This window comes from Perna viridis, chromosome 11 (genome assembly GCF_037379345.1).
Source record: "Perna viridis isolate PV_CMFRI_1.1 ecotype Kerala chromosome 11, ASM3737934v1, whole genome shotgun sequence".
Classification (NCBI taxonomy): Eukaryota; Metazoa; Mollusca; class Bivalvia; order Mytilida; family Mytilidae; genus Perna; species Perna viridis.
This window is the reverse complement of record NC_142455.1, coordinates 24,672,785-24,693,008: the sequence shown is the minus strand read 5'-3', so window position 1 is coordinate 24,693,008 and position 20,224 is coordinate 24,672,785. Positions and strand designations below refer to the sequence as shown.

Below are 20,224 nucleotides of genomic sequence, written 5' to 3'. Positions count from 1 at the left end.
CAACATAACAGATAACACGAAAATTGACCACAGATAGATCTCATCATGCTGAACAATTTTAGTCCTTCAGAATTTGGCAAGACCTAATGGTTTTCTTTTAGATATTTGCAAAAACCTTCTGCCTGACCTGTATGTTATATTTTTAATAATGGTGGCCATGTTTGGTATATATTGGTTGAGTGGTTTCAGAGGAGAAAATTTTAAAAAGAAATGACATGAAAAATAGCAAAAATATATCAAAAAAGGGCAGTAACTCCATCATGGCTTGAAAGATTAACATGACCTCAGATAGCATGGATAGTGCTCATCATGTTAAACATTTTGACCTTGTCAGAATTAGTCTAAACCTAATGATTTTGGAGATAACTGTAAAAGACCTCTGTCTGACCCCGGTGTTCTAGTAATGGCAGCCATGTTCTTTGACAGATCAAATATTCCCACATCAGTTCTATCCAAAACACTTCCTTGGTCAAGCAGTTTCAGAGAAGAAGAGTTTAAAAGACGTATGACAATGACAGACACCAAGTTGGCCAGGCGAGCTAAAAAAAGCTATGAGGTAGTAAGTACATGTTATATGTGAACTCTTGAATTGATGTGAAAACCTGCCAATAATTTAATGTACCGTAACACTACTAAAGCTCTAGCTTCACTTGTAATAAATAAAAACAAACCACAAAATTAAAAACAGTTTTATCTAAAAACAATAATACAATGTATTGAAAATCAAAAAAATAACCCAATATAACACCTTATATACTGGCAAATTGTATTTTCTCCACTCAAAAAATGAGTATCAATAAAAATAAAATTTAACCACAGAAAGATGATCAACACAAATACTTGTCCATGCATTAAAAAAATACGATGTTTATAGCACTTCACAGATATTCTCCATCCTGAGAGGCTTCATAAAATAGGCTTGGAAGACTACCAATAGGATGTGTTGACAATATAAAGACCTAGGAGTGCACAGAATTGCCTGAGAAATAAGGATCTATTATATAATACAACAAATATGGCATGACTAGTCTGAATGCTCAAACATCAACACATACAAAATAATTATTTGTCAAAGTTTAAGATATGAGCATGTTTTTAAAAATATTCTGCATAATAGGAGCTACACATCTTCAATATGTATTTAAACTAAACACAACTAAACTAAACAGTGCAAAGTACAAATAACATTGGTTCAATACTTTTTGCGTTCAGATAACACAAAGTAGGTTCTGACCACAACATAAAGTGACAAAAAATGACTGTTCAACATGCTAAAAATGAAGGGAAAAAATCAAATTTTGCCATAATAGATGCAAATCTTTGATATATATAAAACACTCTGCAAAGTTTAAAAATATTGTTTAAAACTCTTTTGAGCTACAGATTACACAAAGTAGGTGCCATACACAAAATAAAATGACAAACATTGTATAAGTTTGACAGCATATCTAACAATAAGTACCATCTTTAAAAAGACGATAGCTGACACGGTAAAATTTTCTTCTTTCTACTTAAAATTTTCTGTATTTCATTCAGGAAATAACACAAGGCACTCAATTTCGATACAGTTTTTTTCGAACACCACTATGTTATCAGTATTTGGCCAATTGGGAAACAGAATTGTGATCAGGTGACTTGCATTTCCATGGAAGAGCGTCTTAAAGGTAAAGGGTAAAAGACGAGAATATAAAGACTGCGTCGGAAAAAGTCATACATACAGACTCCTTCAATTTGCACCTTAGAAGGTTAAATACAGGTATTAATTCGTTCTGGGTTCAGTTAAGACTGATTTAATGGTATTAAAGGTCATTGAAAAACTCATTTTGATCTATAAACATCAAAAGTCATTCATTGTACACAGCCAAAAGTGCCTCGAACTATTATCATATGTTACTCAGTTCATAACAAAGTAAACATATATGTATGAAAAATTACACATGGTAATAGTATGATTCTTTCAGATATTGGCTTGAAAATGTAAATGTATGATTATCATGTGCAAATGAAAAACAGATAATCATGACACAGACCTAATTTTATGAGGTCAACATACAAAGCTGAAATTGGTAAAATCGGAAGTAAATATACAGTAAAAAAAATGGAATAATAACAGTAAAATTTGAATTTGCAATAGTGGAATTCTGCTAAAACGCAGGAAAAAATCATTGCCTGATGACAATAATCTATTGGTAAAAACAGTGGTTTATATATAGGACAAATGACAGTTTCTCTGTGCTCATTAATATCAATACAAAACAAAGGCATCACATTCCAAGCTATGAATTAAAACATAAATAAATAAATCAAAGTTATTACTAATTTTCCTTTTAAAAAAAATACAAAACAAAAAAACAGTGAAACCTGTCTAGAACTGATCACCTTTTGGACCGTAGAATGTGTTTGCGTTAGACAGATCTTTTTTTACGAGGTCAACAGAAAAGGTAAAATCTAGATTTGAAAAAAGCGGTAGAAAATCAGGTTTGTTTAGACAAATGCTTGGTTTCTACAGGTTCAAAATATTGATGAATTTTAAAAACAAATTCTGACTGATTTTGGATTTATTCCAGATCAGTTTAGAGATTTAACTGTATGTAGTTGTAAAAAAGGCTACAACAATGTATGGGTTTTCTCCACAAATACACTATCACAGAAAATAAATGAAAATAAACTACACTGTCATGACAATCACATACTAAAAAAACTTCCAACAACTCAATTTTCTCCACCTGGAGAGGCATCATAGAAAAACTAAATATAAACATATATAAGCGAACTATCAAGTATAAAAATTATATGTAAATACAACATATCTACCAATAAATATATAACTAACATTATTGCATATGCATAATAAGCAGTCAATGGCCAAACAAAGTTAATTAATTGGTTCTCAGGCCTTTCCATGTCTCATTTGAGGAAGTATCATTACATAATTTATAGGCCATATCAATAAAATAATCAAATTGCTGTAAGCACTGGAGGTTTTCGATTCTAGTGAAAATTGTATGAACAAACTTTCAAAGATTACACAAAGTAAAATAAAACTGTAATCATACATTGTGCTACCCATAATATTTAGAACTGTTTTTTTCTTAATATGTAGAAACTAAGAGTGTCCATCTTTTTTTTACTACTGATTTCTGAAGAATTGACTAAGTATCCAATCTCACACACATTTTGAAATTTTGTTCCATTTCACTTTTTTCCAAAATTGTTTAACTGTCCAAAGTTTCTTTGCATTTACATACCAAAACTAATCAACTGAGTATTTATAATATACTGTAATTATATTCAAACAAAAACCAATTATATATTCAACTTAAGAAAATAATTTCCTCGGTGAACACAAGATTTTCCAAAACTATACATATTTTATCAATTTGAATTTTCAAGGCCAAAAATGAGTTCCTCAAATCTTCAGTTGGATTGAAGACTAGATCTTAAATTTATTTTGCAGAAATAATCGAGTATCATTGAGCTGAATAATTGCCGGAAACATATTTACTGGTTATAAAAAAGGTATTAAATGGTATTTTCAACTAATTTTTGTAGAATTTCAGAAATAGCTGGGATGTTCCAAGCATAGGCTGGTGACATACGGTATTTTGATCCTAAGGATCAAAAACCCTGAGACAAACAAAAAAAAAACACCTCCTTCATCATGTCAATTCCAAAGTAATGATGAAAGTTTCCAGATAATAATACATTGTAACCTTTTAACTCTAGCTGAGGTAAATAATGTTAAATATAAAATAAATATATCATATTGGTTGGAAATGAAAAAAAAACCAAAACAAAATGAAAAGCACTATGGCTTATTACTATTTATATAAATTTCAAAATATCAATTTCTGGCATGTCCTTATTTTTGTGATGGTGAAATAAGCACAAAAATAATACACCTGAAATTATTTTTTACAATGTACATGTAAAACTCTAATTATTTTTTTAAAACAAAGGAAATGGATACCCACATATATATTCATTTGAAAGGATCTAGAAAATAACATTCTTACAGAACTGGTACATGTATTAAAGGCACATAATAGATCTCTGTATCACAATTATTTGGTTGGATTAAGTTTGGCACATTCTAATATTTACACACGGGTTTCACTAACTGTACTTGTCTTTAAAACCTGTATATAATTCCTCTAGTTCTCCCATAATGTACTCTTCAGTTTTCAGGTCAATGTTTAGCTGGAAATAAATAAAACATGAAATCTATCAGCCAATGTCCAATAGTGACATTGACAACCCTCCACCACAACCAAATTTTAGTGCATGGTTAAAAATAATAAACTGAGTCGGTAAACAGGAAGTTGTTACCCCAAAAGTCACAGAACAAATCCCTTGATATGGACCACCTAAATAAAGACAGTCCCAAAATATAAACAAAATTGTGATAGGCAGTTGCAGAGAACTATTGCAAAAACATGTGAGGGAAAGACAGAAAAAAAAGGCTATAACAGCCCCCTCAATCATACAGGGTAGGGAATAAATGAGTAAAAAGTACAGGACAGAGTGACAAAGTGATCTTCATATAAATTTGTGGGTTTTTAAAGTAAAACCCCTGTTTATTAAATCTTTGTATGTATCTGTATACAAGGTTTGTTCTCACCTTTACAGATCTGATATATGGTTTACCAAATGGATCTGTGTTAGAGCAGTACTTTGTTCTGGTATCTAGATCACTGGGTTTCTGTGTTGTTAACCATACCTGAAATTGTTATCAAATCTGTAAAACAATGTCCACTTGTTGCTCTTCAGTGCAAAAAATGTCGGTATTTAATGCAAAACTGTCATGTTCTATTAATGTTCATGTAATATGACAATACATTTTCTGCAATCTAAATTATTTCATTTTTGTACAAGTATTATATTAAAACTGAAAAAAAAACTGTTTTATCCTCACTAAATGTATACCCCCACTCCATCAAAGTCCAAATTCAAGATCAGTTGTATTAGAATTAGAGAGAAATTTTTAATTGTGTGACCAAATCATATACTTTAGCAGTATTTGCAATGATTAAAAGATCATATCAATTTCTAAATCTTACAGTCCTTATTTATATGCCTATGGATCCAATTCGGGCCATCTTATGCTTGAAAAAATTTGGTTGATTATATAGAAAACACTGAAAATCCATGGAGGAGACCTCCCTTTGGCCAATCAGTGTCCCCTCCTCAGAATTTCTTGATCTACCACTGACATCATAAAAGTAAAAAAAAAAAAAACAACAACAAAAAACAATGAACCAAGAAGTTCCTCAATGCCAAGTGATAAAATATATATAAATCTTGTGCTAACCAAACAACATACCATAGACTCACTTCCAAGGAAAGATGATATTGTAATACTGGGTGCAAATATTCTCAGCTGAAATGTAAAAAAAAAAAGACAGTACAGTGAGTGACTGTGACCTCTGACCTTGTTGAAATGAAATAGCTCAAGATAAATACCAGTTTTGCCCAATGAATTTATCTCTTGAATTAGTAACAATGGAGCTTAAACTCTGAGGTCATTGAAATAAAACACCTAGTTAGAGGTCAACTCGCTGCAATATATCTTGCTTATAACTGATACTCTCAGAGCCATTTAGTCAATGAAAGCAACACATTTAATAGCAATATGCAAATAACAGACATTTATCAATTCAAGTGACAATATCCTTTGTTTTCAATGTTAAACTAAAGTAAATTCCTTTTTAGATGTAATTAGATGTCTGTCTTCATGTTCAATGACCAAAAAAAAGATATGGTAAAAAAAGATTTTCTTGTAATTTTACTATTGATATGTTGTGGATTAAACCAATATTAATAGGCACCCGTACATTTAGTAAATTGAAAAAAAATATATCCAAGCAATTAGGAAGACTTCAAATTTTTGGTTTTTTGTTTTACAAATGTTTTCATGGTGGTCCTAAACATATGAAAAGCAAATGTTGTGTTTTTCCTATGTATAACAAGTCTTTTGGATGTCGGAAACTCTACCATCTTACTGCTAATACATCAGTGTAAAGACAAATTGCATGTACGACTAAAAATCTACCATCTTACAACTACTGTAAAAGTACTTTAATTCATGGATACCAATTTTCGTGAACCACGGTTGAAACACAAGTTCGTGGATTTTTTAATTCATGGTTTTGAAGTTTTCAGTATACACATCAATGGAAATCTACTATCCATTGGGAACCAAATTTTGTGGTTTGACCTAGCCATGAAAACCACGAAAATTGGTACCCATGAACAATAGTATTTCACAGTAATACATCATTATATAGACAAATAGCATGTACAGTTTATATAAATATTAAATATTGATGTGAGGATGAACATTAATGTATTAAATCACTATATAGACAAATAGCACTTACTGCTAAGATCAACATTAGATTTTAAGCAAGGCTTAATAAACACATATGAATGTACACATATTAAACTACTTACGATAAGGAGCAGAGGATATATGATTCTCCATAGCCACGCTGGTAGTATACTATCTGTCAGATTTGTCATCACCAACCCAGGACAGGTAGTGTGGGAATATACTTTCTGAAATAAAATACAAACATTGATTGACTATCCATGAGGTTATTTTCCAAGATTTAAGGATTTATAAATTTATAAGGTATTTTTTAAAGAATAATAAAGCATTAATAAGGTATTTTTAACTATTTATAGGTCATTTTTGAAGTATTCTTATGTACATGTAATTGCAGTAATGATTCGTATGGAATATAAAACATCTAGCCGAGGTCAAAAACAGATGAGAAAATTCTTTGAAATTTATTTGGCATCCAGGCCAGGTACCTATCAAATGTACCAGCATAATGAAAGTTATATCACCTTATTGCTATGCTCCAATTAAAATTAGATTTGGCTAATTCTAAACATGTACTTTTGATAAGCTACATAAAAGGGAAATATATGCTTGACACAGTATTTGTTTTTTTTTGCCAATTATAATTTTTGTTTAAACAAAAAAAAAAGGGAGATTAAGGAAACTAGTGTAAATCGATTGATTGATTGCTTATGGTTCAACATCCTATGGCAGATATTTCAGGATGAGAACTATTGACCAATCAAAAAGACCCTGCTTTCTACCAGTCTGATATGCTGAGTCAACCAAAGAGACCTTGCTTTGTACCAGTCTGACATGCTGTGATAGCTCACAGAAGCAGGTAGGAATGCCAAATCACTTGGACTCATTATTTTGACTTTGAGCCAAACAATCATCACCCTTCTCTTTAATACCTCATGCTTGGAAGAAAAGCAGTGACTACCAAGTCTAACACATTTTAAAATAAACCATTTCAAAACATGTTTAAACAGTTCTTTATAACTGAGTTGATGAGTTCATGAACTCGCCTAACTTTGCCATTCAGGACAATCAAGCTAATATTTAAACATGAAAGCTATCAGCAACACAAACCTTTTCATTGAGTTTCTTGTTCACGGATACACTCACTGTGTCAATAATAAATTTAGATGATGCATAGGGGTTGTCTCTGTAAAAAATAGATAATATTATAAAAGATAAAAACTAAGAAAGAACACTAAATCAACATATAAAACAAAAAGCTACATGTATTTTTTGGCCATTATATATCATGTACCTAGCCTTGATCTGACAAACTTGGATTAATTAATTCCAAAAATATTTCTCAAATGTTTGATATCCCATAAAATCAAGAGTCTTTGTAATAAATAATTGAAGTATTCCACAGACTAAGGTATATTTAAAGTTGCGCTGTGAATTTGTATTTTCGTCTGTGTTATCTTTTATTTTATTTCCGGTATTTTGATTGTGATGTTGTTTATCATGATAACTATGTGGAAAGAACAAGCTGTAAAAGACTCTAGGATGTGTTTTACCTTTGTGTGATGTTTTTTCAATGAAAAATGTTCAAATTAAATGTTTACCCATAACTGTATGTTTATGTGATAAAGATGGTGATGATTTGTGGATGCAGTTGAATAAACACATCTGTTTTGTTTTACATTTTTGTTTTACATTGGACTTATTCCATTTTATGGCAGCCCGACCTGAACTACATTGTAACAATATGACAACACGATTCTGCAACAAGTTATAAAGAGGAAGGGCCTTGCTTGAATCTCATAAGAAATGACTTGAAGTAAATTCCAGCGTTTGATTGGGTTCTTCTGCTCACTTCAAACAATAACACTACTGGAATAGTAGGGGAAATATAGGCACTTGTTTTGAACAGTAGTGGAAACATTGATACATGTACTTTTCTTGAGTAGGAGGAGAACCATTAACACTTGATTGGAATAGAAGGAAAAACATTGACACTTGTCTGAATTATTAGGGGAAATACTGACACTTGTCTGGAATAGTAGGGGAAACATTGACACTTGTCTGTATTAGTAGGGGAAATACTGACACTTGTCTGGAATAGTAGGAAAAACATTGACACTCATTTGGAATAGAAGGGGAAATATTGGAACTCATTTGAAATAGAAGGGGAAACAGAACAGGAAACATTGACACTTGTCAGGAATAGTAGGGGGCATTGAAACTTGTTTGGAACAGTAGGGGAAACATTGACACTTGTTTGGGACAGTAGCGGAAACATTGGCACTAATTTGGAATGAAAAGGGAAACATAGACACTTGTCAGTAATAGTAGGGGGAACATTGACACTTGTTTGGAACAGTAGGGGAAACATTGACACTTGTTTGGAACAGCAGGGGAAATATTGACACTTGTTTGGAAAAGCAGGGGAAATATTGACACTTGTTATGAATAGTAGGGGAAACATTGACACCCATTTGAACAGTAGGGGAAAAATTGACACTTGTTTGGAATAGAAGAGGAAACATTGACACTTGTTTTGAACAGTAGGGGAAACATTGACATTTGTTTGGAATAGTAGGGGAAACATTGGCACTTATTTGGAATGGAAGGGGAAACATAGAACAGGAAACATTGACACTTGTCAGGAATAGTAGGGGGCATTGAAACTTGTTTGGAACAGTAGGGGAAACACTGACACTTGTTTGGAACAGCAGGGGAAATATTGACACTTGTTATGAATAGTAGGGGAAACATTGACACCCGTTTTGAACAGTATGAGAAAAATTGACACTTGTTTGGAATGGAGGGGGAAACACTGACACTTGTTTTGAACAGTAGGGGAAACATTGACATTTGTTTGGAATAGTAGGGGAAACATTGACACTTGTCTGGAATGGTAGGGGAAACATTGGCACTTGTTTTGAATGGAAGGGGAAACTGACGATTGTCTGGAATAGTAGGGTAAACTTTTGTTTGGAAGTTTTAATTACCCTTTCTTGTGTTGAAAATCTTTAGGATTAAATGCTGATAATCCTGCTGCTTGAGAAGATGTCCACACTATTTGAGAATCACTGTCTCCACCAAGTTTATCCTCTAGCTCTCTAACCTAAGTGGGAATACAAAAGGAAAATTACTACCTAACAAAACAGAAAATGAACAAATTTGCCAAGTCATTATAATCATTCACTAGATGAAGATATTTCTATGTAATGCATAATCATAATGTCCAGTATTATTATGCATATCAATTATGTTCATATATATGTACATGATAATTGAGAAAATTTAGGGACACGAAGTTTGGCAGACAAGGGGAATACCTACTAAAGTATAATGGCCAAAGACATTTGAGGCAAATATGTTTTTCAGGCCCTCTTTGGTTGTAGTGTCAGTGTGGTAGAGACATCCTTCACCAGTTGACATCACATGGGCACATTTTCTTAAAAGAGAAAAAAAAACTTGCATTAATTTTGATAATAGTTAAGATGTAGTAATACAGTTTTAGAATATAAGTCCTAATTTTTTAGTTTGTTGGTGTAGTTTATCATCCTATGGTAGATATTGTGTGCATTTCATGCTGAGAACATTTGGTTTATTGAGTCACTGCTTCTCTGTCAAGTACACTGCATTTGGGGTATAAAGTGACAGCATGTCAGAGTAGTGCAATGACAGGGTCCCCTGATTGATCAGATGTTCTGAAATGCATGAAGTATACAAAATACACATATAAGCTGAACTCAGACTGTGAATTTTTGTTTTAACTAGATACAAGTTTTTAGGAGATATCACTTAAATGACAAAGTGTTTTGGACAAATCAATATCATGCACATTTGCATGTGTTTTTTTTTTTTTTTATAATTTTGATGTTCAAGAGCTTGTAAATGGTCCAGTTTTCATTGTTACACAAATATTCCAAACATATAACCCATACTTGTTACTTCATGTACTTTGTTTTTATCTATAATTGTGTTAATGCTCTCAACCTGCCAATAAATAATTTGTTATGAGTAACTAAGGTCACGTTTACTACCATTAACGTCATAGATAAAGGACACAAACCGATAATTATTTGTTAGATCTTAATTTGATTTCCTTCCTTCTCATTCTGCTGACTTATCATATCAAGAGAACTTACGAAGAAAATATGCCTTGGACAACACCATTCCAGTTAACTCCTGTCACTGGCATGATGCCTGCATTTAGATACAGATAATCTATTCTCTGATATCTGAAATATGCATATGTCAATTATCACTAGTTAAAAAAATATATATATATGTATCCATTACACAGGAAAAATGGCAACATACATTTTCCTATTCATGTTTAAAAACTTGTATGGAACCATAATAGGCCAATACAAGAACCATTATGGAAATAAATGTTTGTGTTTTAATGCATATAAATGCACTGAAAAAGTAATCAAGGAAACCAAGATTCTAGCGGAAATCAAAAGAATGTTATCCAGGGACAAATACCAGATGTGGAAAACAGACAAATGCAACAAAGAACATAAAATAACCAAAATAATAAATACAAAATAACAAAGGTAAATTAGCAACTTGGACTCCACAAAAAACTGGGAGCATGGACCAGGTGCACCGGTAGGGTAAAAATAGTATTCACAACTCCAATGAAATTCATATTTTATCTTTTTATATGGAAGTTTTTACATGTATGATTTTCATACACCTGTTTTCTGTGGGTAAGCTCTTGAGTATAACACATATGTTTTCTTTTGTTCCACATGTTGGTACTTAAAATACATGCATTTAAAAAAGTTTGTTTTAGTCTGAAAGAGTCAAATTTTATCTAAAATTACAAAAAAAAACAATTATTAAATGCTTGCAATAACTTAAAAATTATAAGTACAAATTCTACAATGAATTTTATACTTGACAGTCAAACATTAAGCTTACTTTTCCTTAATCTCTTTTGCTGCCTGGAATACTGATTTGACATGACTTGTATCCATGACAATAATATTAATGATTGCTTGGGGATGAGAAAATAACAAGCTTTGCTTTGCATTTGCTGCCCGCTGTACATTTCTACACAAGAGGCAAAGTTCAAGGTCATTGTGTAATGCAAGAAGCCTGTCACATACTGTCAGTCCAATTCCACTGAAAATAGACAAAGAGAAAACAATGCAATAAGAAATGAAAGATATTGAGGATTATGAATAATACTGGTAGATGTATGCTTATTAAAAAACCCATTTTACACAAATTTATTTTAAAAGAACTTAGGGGCATACAATGCTAATTTCTTCAATGGTTAATGCTGTTTTTCAATACAAGAAAGATGAAAGAAGGAAGCACATTTGTCACAGTATTCATTCTTTTATTCATATCTTTATTTCCTCTCGAGTATTGTAAATGTATTAATTTTGCTTTTTTCGAGGTGGACAAAAAAGTACAAAAAACAGACCCCTAAGAAATTGATTTTAACACTATATGAATATTCCTGTAATATTAAACTTTTTTGAAATTGCAAAAATTAATACTTGCAAATATTTTCACTCGACAGAATCCACAAAAATTAGCAAATATGAAACTTAAAAGATAAACTTTACAGATAAAGATTTCATGAACAATGATTCAAGACCAAAAAGAGAAAAGAATAAATGACATAATAATCTTTGTACCCTACATAGAACTTGATAAAATGACTATACATATTATCGGCATTCGGTGATCACTAAATAATAAAATTTGGAAGAAAGCATTTTCTATCCAAATATGCCATTTTGCATAATTTACAAGTTACAATGTATGAATATTATTTACAGTTACATCAAAAGTTTTCATAAAATATTTTGAAGTACAAACTCTATATTATCATGTTTATTGTATTGTGGGCTTTTTTCTTACAACTCAAATTTTCTTGTCATCAATGGTTATCAGAACATTGACATGGAGGTGAAAAATGAATGTCAAAATCCAAGCATACTTTACTAAATAAAACCACCTGATAGCATACTTCGACCCAATTGCACATCTACATGTATATGATACCTGGACAAGTAAGAAGAGAGTTTGAACGATCACCTGATTTTCACCTATTTCTGTACCTTTTAATTAGGTCAAATGTTATCTATACATCTGTCATTATATCAACTATACATATTGACATATAATTTTTAACAAGTGATAACAGATATAAAACAAACACAGTTATAATACAGGAATATATTACACATACATGTACATGCAAGGTTAATTACAACAGGATGTAGTTAATGAAGGTGACACTTCTTAATTGGCTTGGGGTAATTTATTAACAAGAGTGGAAATCTTAAAGGGTCATTCAGATAATTGTAAATGGGCACTAAAGGGGTACTCAATAGGGGCAGTGGGGTGCAGGCATGATAGGGGTGGCGTGGGGCGCAGCACTCCTCCATTTTGCCCTAGCTAGGACACTGAGTGATAACAGATATAAAACACAGTTATAATACAGGAAAATATTACACATACATGTACATACAGTATCACAAAATGTATTTGTTACAATATCTGAAAAGTGAAAAGTTTTTTTGTATCACTGCACATCAAATGAAAATTATCTTAAAGCAAGAAGTAGCTAGTACACACATACAAAATGTAATGGCAAATATTTCAGCATTACTTGATGGAGATGTCATTGTGCAAGTCATACATTTACATATAAAAACTAGTCTGTGAAATGTTCATGAAAATTAAAATGATAAAAATCAACTTCCTTTTTTTAACTAATGAATTACAATTTATAATTAGGAAATCTGAATTTCCCGTTCCATTTTTTTTTTATAAGGACCTAACTTAATGCAAAGGTGCTCTTTTCCTTTAACTTCTGTATTTCATTACACGCTTCTAAACAATATACATGTAATTGGTAACTAAGGTCATTTAAAGTTGCTTAATGTACAGTCATGTACATTTAAATGTACCAATATTTGTATCTAATATTTTTTTTTCTCTCCAAATCTATCCAATGACATCAACAAATGCTTGTAAACACACCACAAATACTGTGTAACAAATCTACTTGAATACATGTATGTAAATTTATATCTGCATATATAACCTGAAGCCAAATTATGGTAAAATTCTTTTAATCTTTTATTTTCCCTCTGAAATTTCAAAATATTTCTTTTTTCTAATTTGCATAACTTTTCAGTTTTTGTATTGATATTGCCCTTTGTTACATTTTTGTATATGTCCATAGCTTTTCCTTTTTTTGACAATCCTTTCGACTATTGCCTGAAGTCCTGTCTGTGCTGTAATTTTGTTATTACCCTTAATTGACAGCCATGGCAGCAAATACTAGTAGCAAAGAGAATGGATATGGTGAGTATATGTATGTCACAAAGATAACAACCCCACCAGGATGAAAATCTTCAGCTCAAGGCTACTCATTGGTCATCAATGCACGACAAAGAACCCTTATACAATGGGCAGGCTGCAGCTGTCCCCAAAACAACATTATACACAGGTACAGCATTTATTACATGTATGTATATATACAAATATAAACGTCTATATGTGATTTTGCTCGTTAAGTTTTGTGAGTTTTATGCACATATAGTTTTATGAGTTTTATGCTGAGGAAGGATATCTGTTATCCGAAATATTCAATTTAAATTTTACCATCTTCTGGTGATGTTAAACATATTTAGACGTTTACTTAATTTATTGTTATGTTTCGCATCGTTTTTAACGATCCATCAACCCGTAAGAGTGATTGTTAACTATTATTTAGACGATTATATATAAATATACATATAGTCTTCAATAATTATTTAAATTCAGTAAAATTTTTTCTTTCGATTCCGACATTCCATAAGAGTTTGCCTTTCTAGATTTAGACAGAAAGTCTGAAATAGGAACACTAAGTAAACCAGTCTCAACAAAACATGTAAGTGTCAAGAATTGACAAGAACCATTAAGATTTCTAGATAGAGTGACAAAAAAGAGGGGGATCATAGCAAAACAGACTTTAAAAAAACATCGTTTTATCAACTTTTTCCTCTAACAGGTTACACCTACCTCATATTAATTGTGATTTAATTCACAAAACTCAAATCCTAACTTCAAACTGGCAAAACGATTTAGAATATTGACATATTGTAACTTTTCTTTAGTCGAACTCAAAGATGATGAGTAAAAAATAATAAATATCATTCGGAAAAAAAGTATCAAACCAATAAATTAAATTGTTTCTTTTACTTCCGGAGAACTTTTAAGATACTTACGCATTTCCACCAGTAATTACTGCAACTTTTTTATTTAACATCTTATAATAGTCCGTCTCCCTTCACCTGGTACAACAGAACAATTTACAGGGAACCAGTACGCAAGCTATTTCGGTCCTAAATATAAATCGTACCATACACTTTCGATAACGATAAGATAGTGGAACAGACCGTGAAAATATGACATCATACAAACACAGAATATGGAAATGTTTAAACCCGTCTTGTCTATCTTTGTAAATGCGCCATGGTGTCTGCCTCTCGTTACAGTGCTAGTATATTTAACTGTCTGAGTGTATAAAAAAAAGACAGTAACCCACAAAAAGAAATTGACATGACATGACAGACGATCAATAAAGAAAACGTTTACATAGGAAATCTAAAACAAATTCAAAATTGAAAAGCAGGTACAAGCAGATGAAAAAATCACTGCAGTCAGACATGCGAACAGCATACTGGAATTATACTGAACGGATGATTTTAGACTTACCCGTTGATGAACATGGCAATACTAACAAAAACAAATGTTTTCTTATATAAAAGCATGAGAAATGATAACGCAGGGGTTGCAGCACTGAAAAAAAAGATGGCATGCTCACATTAAACACCAAAGAAAAAGCAAGCATCCTTAAATGAGCAATTTCAGAAAGCATTGACAACCGAATCGTCTGCTGATCCAATACCAGTTAAAAACCATCACATTATCCTGAAATGAAAAGTATAAAAAATATCAGAACAAGATGTAAAGAAACTACTACACAACATAAATCCAAACAAGGCCACTGGACAAGATCAGATATGTGACAGAATACTTAAACACACAAAAGAATATATTTGTAAACCAATCACTCTTATTTTCCAAAAATCAATAGACACTCACACCATACCTACAGACTGGAAACATACAAAGGTCTGTCCAGCATTCAAAAAAAGATGCAAACATGATGCTATTAACTACCGCCCAATATCCCTTATATGTATACTCTGTAAAGAATGGAACGTATGATAGATAGCCAGGTAATGGAACATCTTGAAACGAACAATATACTATATGATTTACAACATGGTTTCCGATCCAAACGCTCTTGTGAAACTCAACTCATATCATTCCTACAAGATCTTGCAAGAGATAATGACCAAAACATACAGAATGATGTCATTGTGATTGACTTTGCCAAAGCATTTGACAAATTCCCTCACAAAAGGCAATTATAAAAAGAACATTATGGTATGGAAGACAATACTTTAAAATGGATTGGTGATTTCCTACATGATCGCACACAAACAGTTATCCTTCATGGTGAACAACCAGAAAAAATGCAGTAACATCAGGAGTATATATATTAATGACTTCCCAGAATACTCACAACACAGTACATTAAGACTCTTTGCAGCTGATAACAAAACACGAAGAATGCAGAAGATGCATGTAAGCTCCAACAAGATCTAAACGCTGCTGCAAAATGGGAAAAAGACTGGTTGATGTCGTTCAACCTTGAAAATTTGTTCATCAGAATCTCATAAAAAAAGAAACCAGTTGACTATGACTACATCCTTCATGGGCATACACTGAAAACAGAAACATCTACTGAATACCTAGGAATAACTATACAATCAGACTTAAAATGGAATAAAAATATAGACAATATAACACCAAATGCAAGCAGACAATTGAACTTCTTAAGACGAAACCTCGTGGATCGTTATGGTTTATCCATCTGCACTATGAAAACTGATTTATTCAACGGGTCATAATTTTCCTTTTCTCGTTTGTCTACCCCGGACTTGACTTTTCATGAGCAAATCGGCGGGTGTTTCTAGAAAAGCAGAGTACACTTACCCTACTGGTGCACCTGGTCCATGCTCCCAGTTTTTAGTGGAGTCCGAGTTGCTCATTTGCTTTTGTTACTTTGTATGTATGATTTTAGTTACTTTGTGTTATTTGTTGTGTATGTCTGTTTCCCATGTCTGGTCTTTGTCCCTGGATTACATTCTTTTGATTACCGCTATAACCTTGGTTTCCTTGATTACTCTCTCAAAGTACCATAAAAAACAGTAAAAGAACGAGCATACATGTCACTAGTACGACCAAAGCTTGAATATCGCACCTGCGTTTTAGACTAGCACATCAACTGCAGTTTAGGCTACACATTCTTGGCTTAGGTGCTTTCGTAAAATAAATGAATTCAAATTTTCGTTTGAAAACAATACGAATGGAAGTCCTTTTTTATTTAGACTTGCCCAATAACAACAAAAACAACAATATTTTTGGAAATTCGTGATAAAAATACAGAAAATGACACTATGAACTGGAAATTATCTTTATCTACGAAACTCATTTCTAAATATGATTTATTTGCTAATGTGAAAACTTTAAAGGAGGGAATAGTGTAATTATTACCTGAACAGCAGTCTCCTTAGGATTCATTTCTACCCTACCGGTGCACCTGGTCCATGCTCTCAGTTTTTAGTGGAGCCCGAGTTGCTCATCTGCTTTTGTTACTTTGTATGTATGATTTTTGTTACTTTATGTTCTTTGTTGTGCATGTCTGTTTTCCATGTCTGGTCTTTGTTCCTTGATTACATTCTTTTGATTACCGCTATAACCTTGGTTCCATTGATTACTCTTCTACACCCCATGTTCCTTTTTGTGAATTTGTTGATCAGCCATATTTGCTACAAGCACCGCTTTGGAAGAAATGGGTTTACCCTGGTGAAAATGATCTTCCAAAATATTCAAAGGTTTATTGTTCAATGTATGCGGATGATATATGGCATTAGTAGCATTGAAAAACTACAAAAGCATTAAAAATGAACTTGATAAACTCCAAATTTATAGTAAAAAACTGGTGTTTTAATGAAAACACCTCAAAAACTAAAATTTTGATTTTCAACAGAACAGGCCAAAAATTCTCTTTCAATAACACAGACACTGAATGTGTTAATTCATACAAATTTCTATGGATATACCTTCTGCCGTTCTAAATCTTTCTCCCTTGCTCAACAAGTACTCTTCAAGAGGGCTTTTCTACAAACTACATTGTAAAAAGTGATTAATGTGTCTTTACATGTTTTTGATCATAATCCAATTCGTTTTTCATTGTGCTTAAGTACGGGGTATGTATAGTCCTTATACAGCTAATATTCGACCTGAAACATGTGACTTAAACAGTATATACTAAAAGTATTCAAACCTACCTTGTTATCACATGCACATTAAAGTTTGTAAATTTATTATTTAGTTCATAAAATAAACAACTATTAACTTTGGTGTTCACTTTGAACTGGGGAGATTGTTACATTTATGGTCAAATAGTGGCATAGATTGGAGAACCTTGATTCATCAAATCCATCGTGCATTTATAGAAAGTAAATCCCTGTTTTATCAAAAAAATCTTCCATGGTTTGGGTCAATAAAATATATATTTAACAACATAAAGTTATGCATAAATCATTGGTGAAAAAAATTAAGTTGCAAAATTTAAAGAACTAAGTAAGAAATTATTTTTTCAGCATTACCTTTGCTTGTGGCAAAATATATAAACAAATCACTAGGTAACGGTAAACATAATTATCCCTTATCAAAAAAAAAAAAATTCAATTTGGCATTGAAAAATATTGTTTGTTTTGAATTTTTAAGAACTTTGAGAAGTACATTCAGACTCAGAATATCTGCTCATAGATCACAAATTGAACGTTAAAGATATCAGGGTCCAGTTTCATAAAACATGTCAAATTGAGATTTTCCTCAAATCCTTCCTCAACTCAAATTTCGACCAATCAGATCAATTGAAACTGAAGATTTACGGATCGATATCGAAAAACACAGGGCGAGGAAATTCTCAGCTTGAGATATTTTTATGAAACCCGGGCCATGATGTTCTTTGACACAGCAAAACATGCCTACGATGCACATCCAAGGAAAAAAATCTACATACATGTGCTAATTTTCAATACCTTGGAATCAACGATAAATTTAATTGGTTGCTTAATATAAAACATTATATGAAAATAATGAAATACTGATGTCAATGACTGCTAGTGGGATTTGTTATACTAATCAGTACCAGGTACATTGTAGACATGTTGGTGTTGATACTACTCATTATTCGTATTAAACTACTTGAAAAATTATTTTCAATTTTATATACCAAAGTAACCAATCGTACGGCTTAATGCATTGTCCTTTGGTACTCTTCGCAGTTGAGTCACCTGTCACAACACATTCACTTCCTGTTAATTATTTTAACCCCTTTATTACTTTTTCAACTGTCAGATGCGTTTTTCCTTTTTTTGTATTCTGTATAAAACTGAGGTGTGCTGTACGGAAGCGTTGTAACGGACATTTTTATTTACTATTTAATAGTTATTTGTTACGACTTACATTGTTATGACAAGCTTAGTAGATAAATAGTTTTAAATTTCAAACTTGTCACACTCTGACTAGTTAACTTGTTTTTTTCCTATACCGTGGTCATTATTTACGAACAGAATTATTAATCATCTTACCATATACGGATTTCAGTTAATACGTATTTCGTATTAGTACATACTTACATGTTATTGGTAAATACTTATTTGTTATCAGTTATTTTGTAATTATATGTAGTTATTAGTTTATACTTATTTGTAATTAGTTAATACTTAGTATGTCATTTGTTGTTGTTACTTACTAGTTGTTAGTTATTTTTTTCTTGAATACTTAAAATTTGGAAATTAAATTTATGTACTTTTTATCTAAATGGTGATTTTCTCATCGAACATGTCATGACCGAAGTCGAATCCATTTCAAGAGAAGTATGGCTTGTTCGTTGCCATTCGAATATCAAATAAACCCATCAATAGCCATAACAAGTAACTTCTATTGAATAAAAAAAATAGATACGCCCTAACACATACATCTTATCAACTGAGTTTTAGCTAATCACATATAAGAATTAACTAATAACATAAGTTTTAACTAATAACAAATAAGTATAAAAAAAAATAATGATAAGTACTTAGCGTTCGCGTAAAATAAGAAATTGACTAAGTCTATCCGCCTGAGTCTTCGATATTACATGGGTTAGGACGGTTTAAAAGTGCAATTTCAATAGTATCCTTTACACAAAATATCAACAGAATATTAACCTTGTTTAGATGAAAAGTTTCAAAGTCACAAGTTGTATTTTAATTTTCTTTCAAATGATTCAAATTAAGTCTCAGAGATTGTATCCTCTCATTATGTTATTTTGTAAAATTACATTTATTGTTCTCTATGTAACTTAATCATAACTGTTTTGTTTTGTGACTATACCCTTCATAGACCCTTTAATCGGAAAGTAAACACGCTTATTCTTCTTCTCCAGACTAAAAAATCCCATTCTCGTCACCAAAGTATATTTTCAAAATCGACCGTAGCCAAATAGAGCCAATTATTAAGGCTGCCAATGCTGTAAGTTTTACAATATTTCGCTTGCAATTCTTTGTATTTTTGCATTGCCTTTTTATTCCTTGTGTTTCGCTTTGGTAATCTTGAATTTAACTTTCTGTGAATATGCAAATCATTTTATTGAAAAAAATTAGTCTTGTAGAAATCAATTATAAGTACTGGCCATTTTTATTTGAGAGATCGGTTCAGAATGGTTGTGGTTATTTGTACGACAAAAATGTTTCAGATTTT

General features: G+C 31.7%; 1 protein-coding gene across 1 annotated transcript; it reads right to left on the bottom strand.

The window, feature by feature from the left end:
• Positions 1 to 675: 675 nt before the first annotated feature.
• LOC148603482 (3-keto-steroid reductase/17-beta-hydroxysteroid dehydrogenase 7-like) lies at positions 676 to 14,652 on the bottom strand. Its single transcript, XM_088551969.1, has 10 exons — positions 14,563 to 14,652; positions 11,249 to 11,452; positions 10,465 to 10,557; positions 9,653 to 9,767; positions 9,319 to 9,434; positions 7,439 to 7,514; positions 6,454 to 6,558; positions 5,324 to 5,380; positions 4,622 to 4,720; positions 676 to 4,200 (listed from the first exon to the last, which is right to left on the bottom strand). Exons 1-10 carry the CDS (start codon positions 14,601 to 14,603, stop codon positions 4,117 to 4,119), a joined length of 990 nt encoding a protein of 329 aa, XP_088408095.1. The 5' UTR covers positions 14,604 to 14,652; the 3' UTR covers positions 676 to 4,116.
• Positions 14,653 to 20,224: the final 5,572 nt, after the last annotated feature.

Bases quoted from the DNA above. Each gene is read 5' to 3' on its own strand.
- LOC148603482 (XM_088551969.1), bottom strand. From the start codon at position 14,603: ATGTTAAATAAAAAAGTTGCAGTAATTACTGGTGGAAATGC. The intron at 9,768-10,464 runs GTAAGTTCTCTT...TTCTCTTTTAAG, and splicing joins GTCCAAGGCATATTTTCTTC to AAAATGTGCCCATGTGATGT. The intron at 5,381-6,453 runs GTAAGTAGTTTA...TTTACATTTCAG, and splicing joins TATATCCTCTGCTCCTTATC to CTGAGAATATTTGCACCCAG.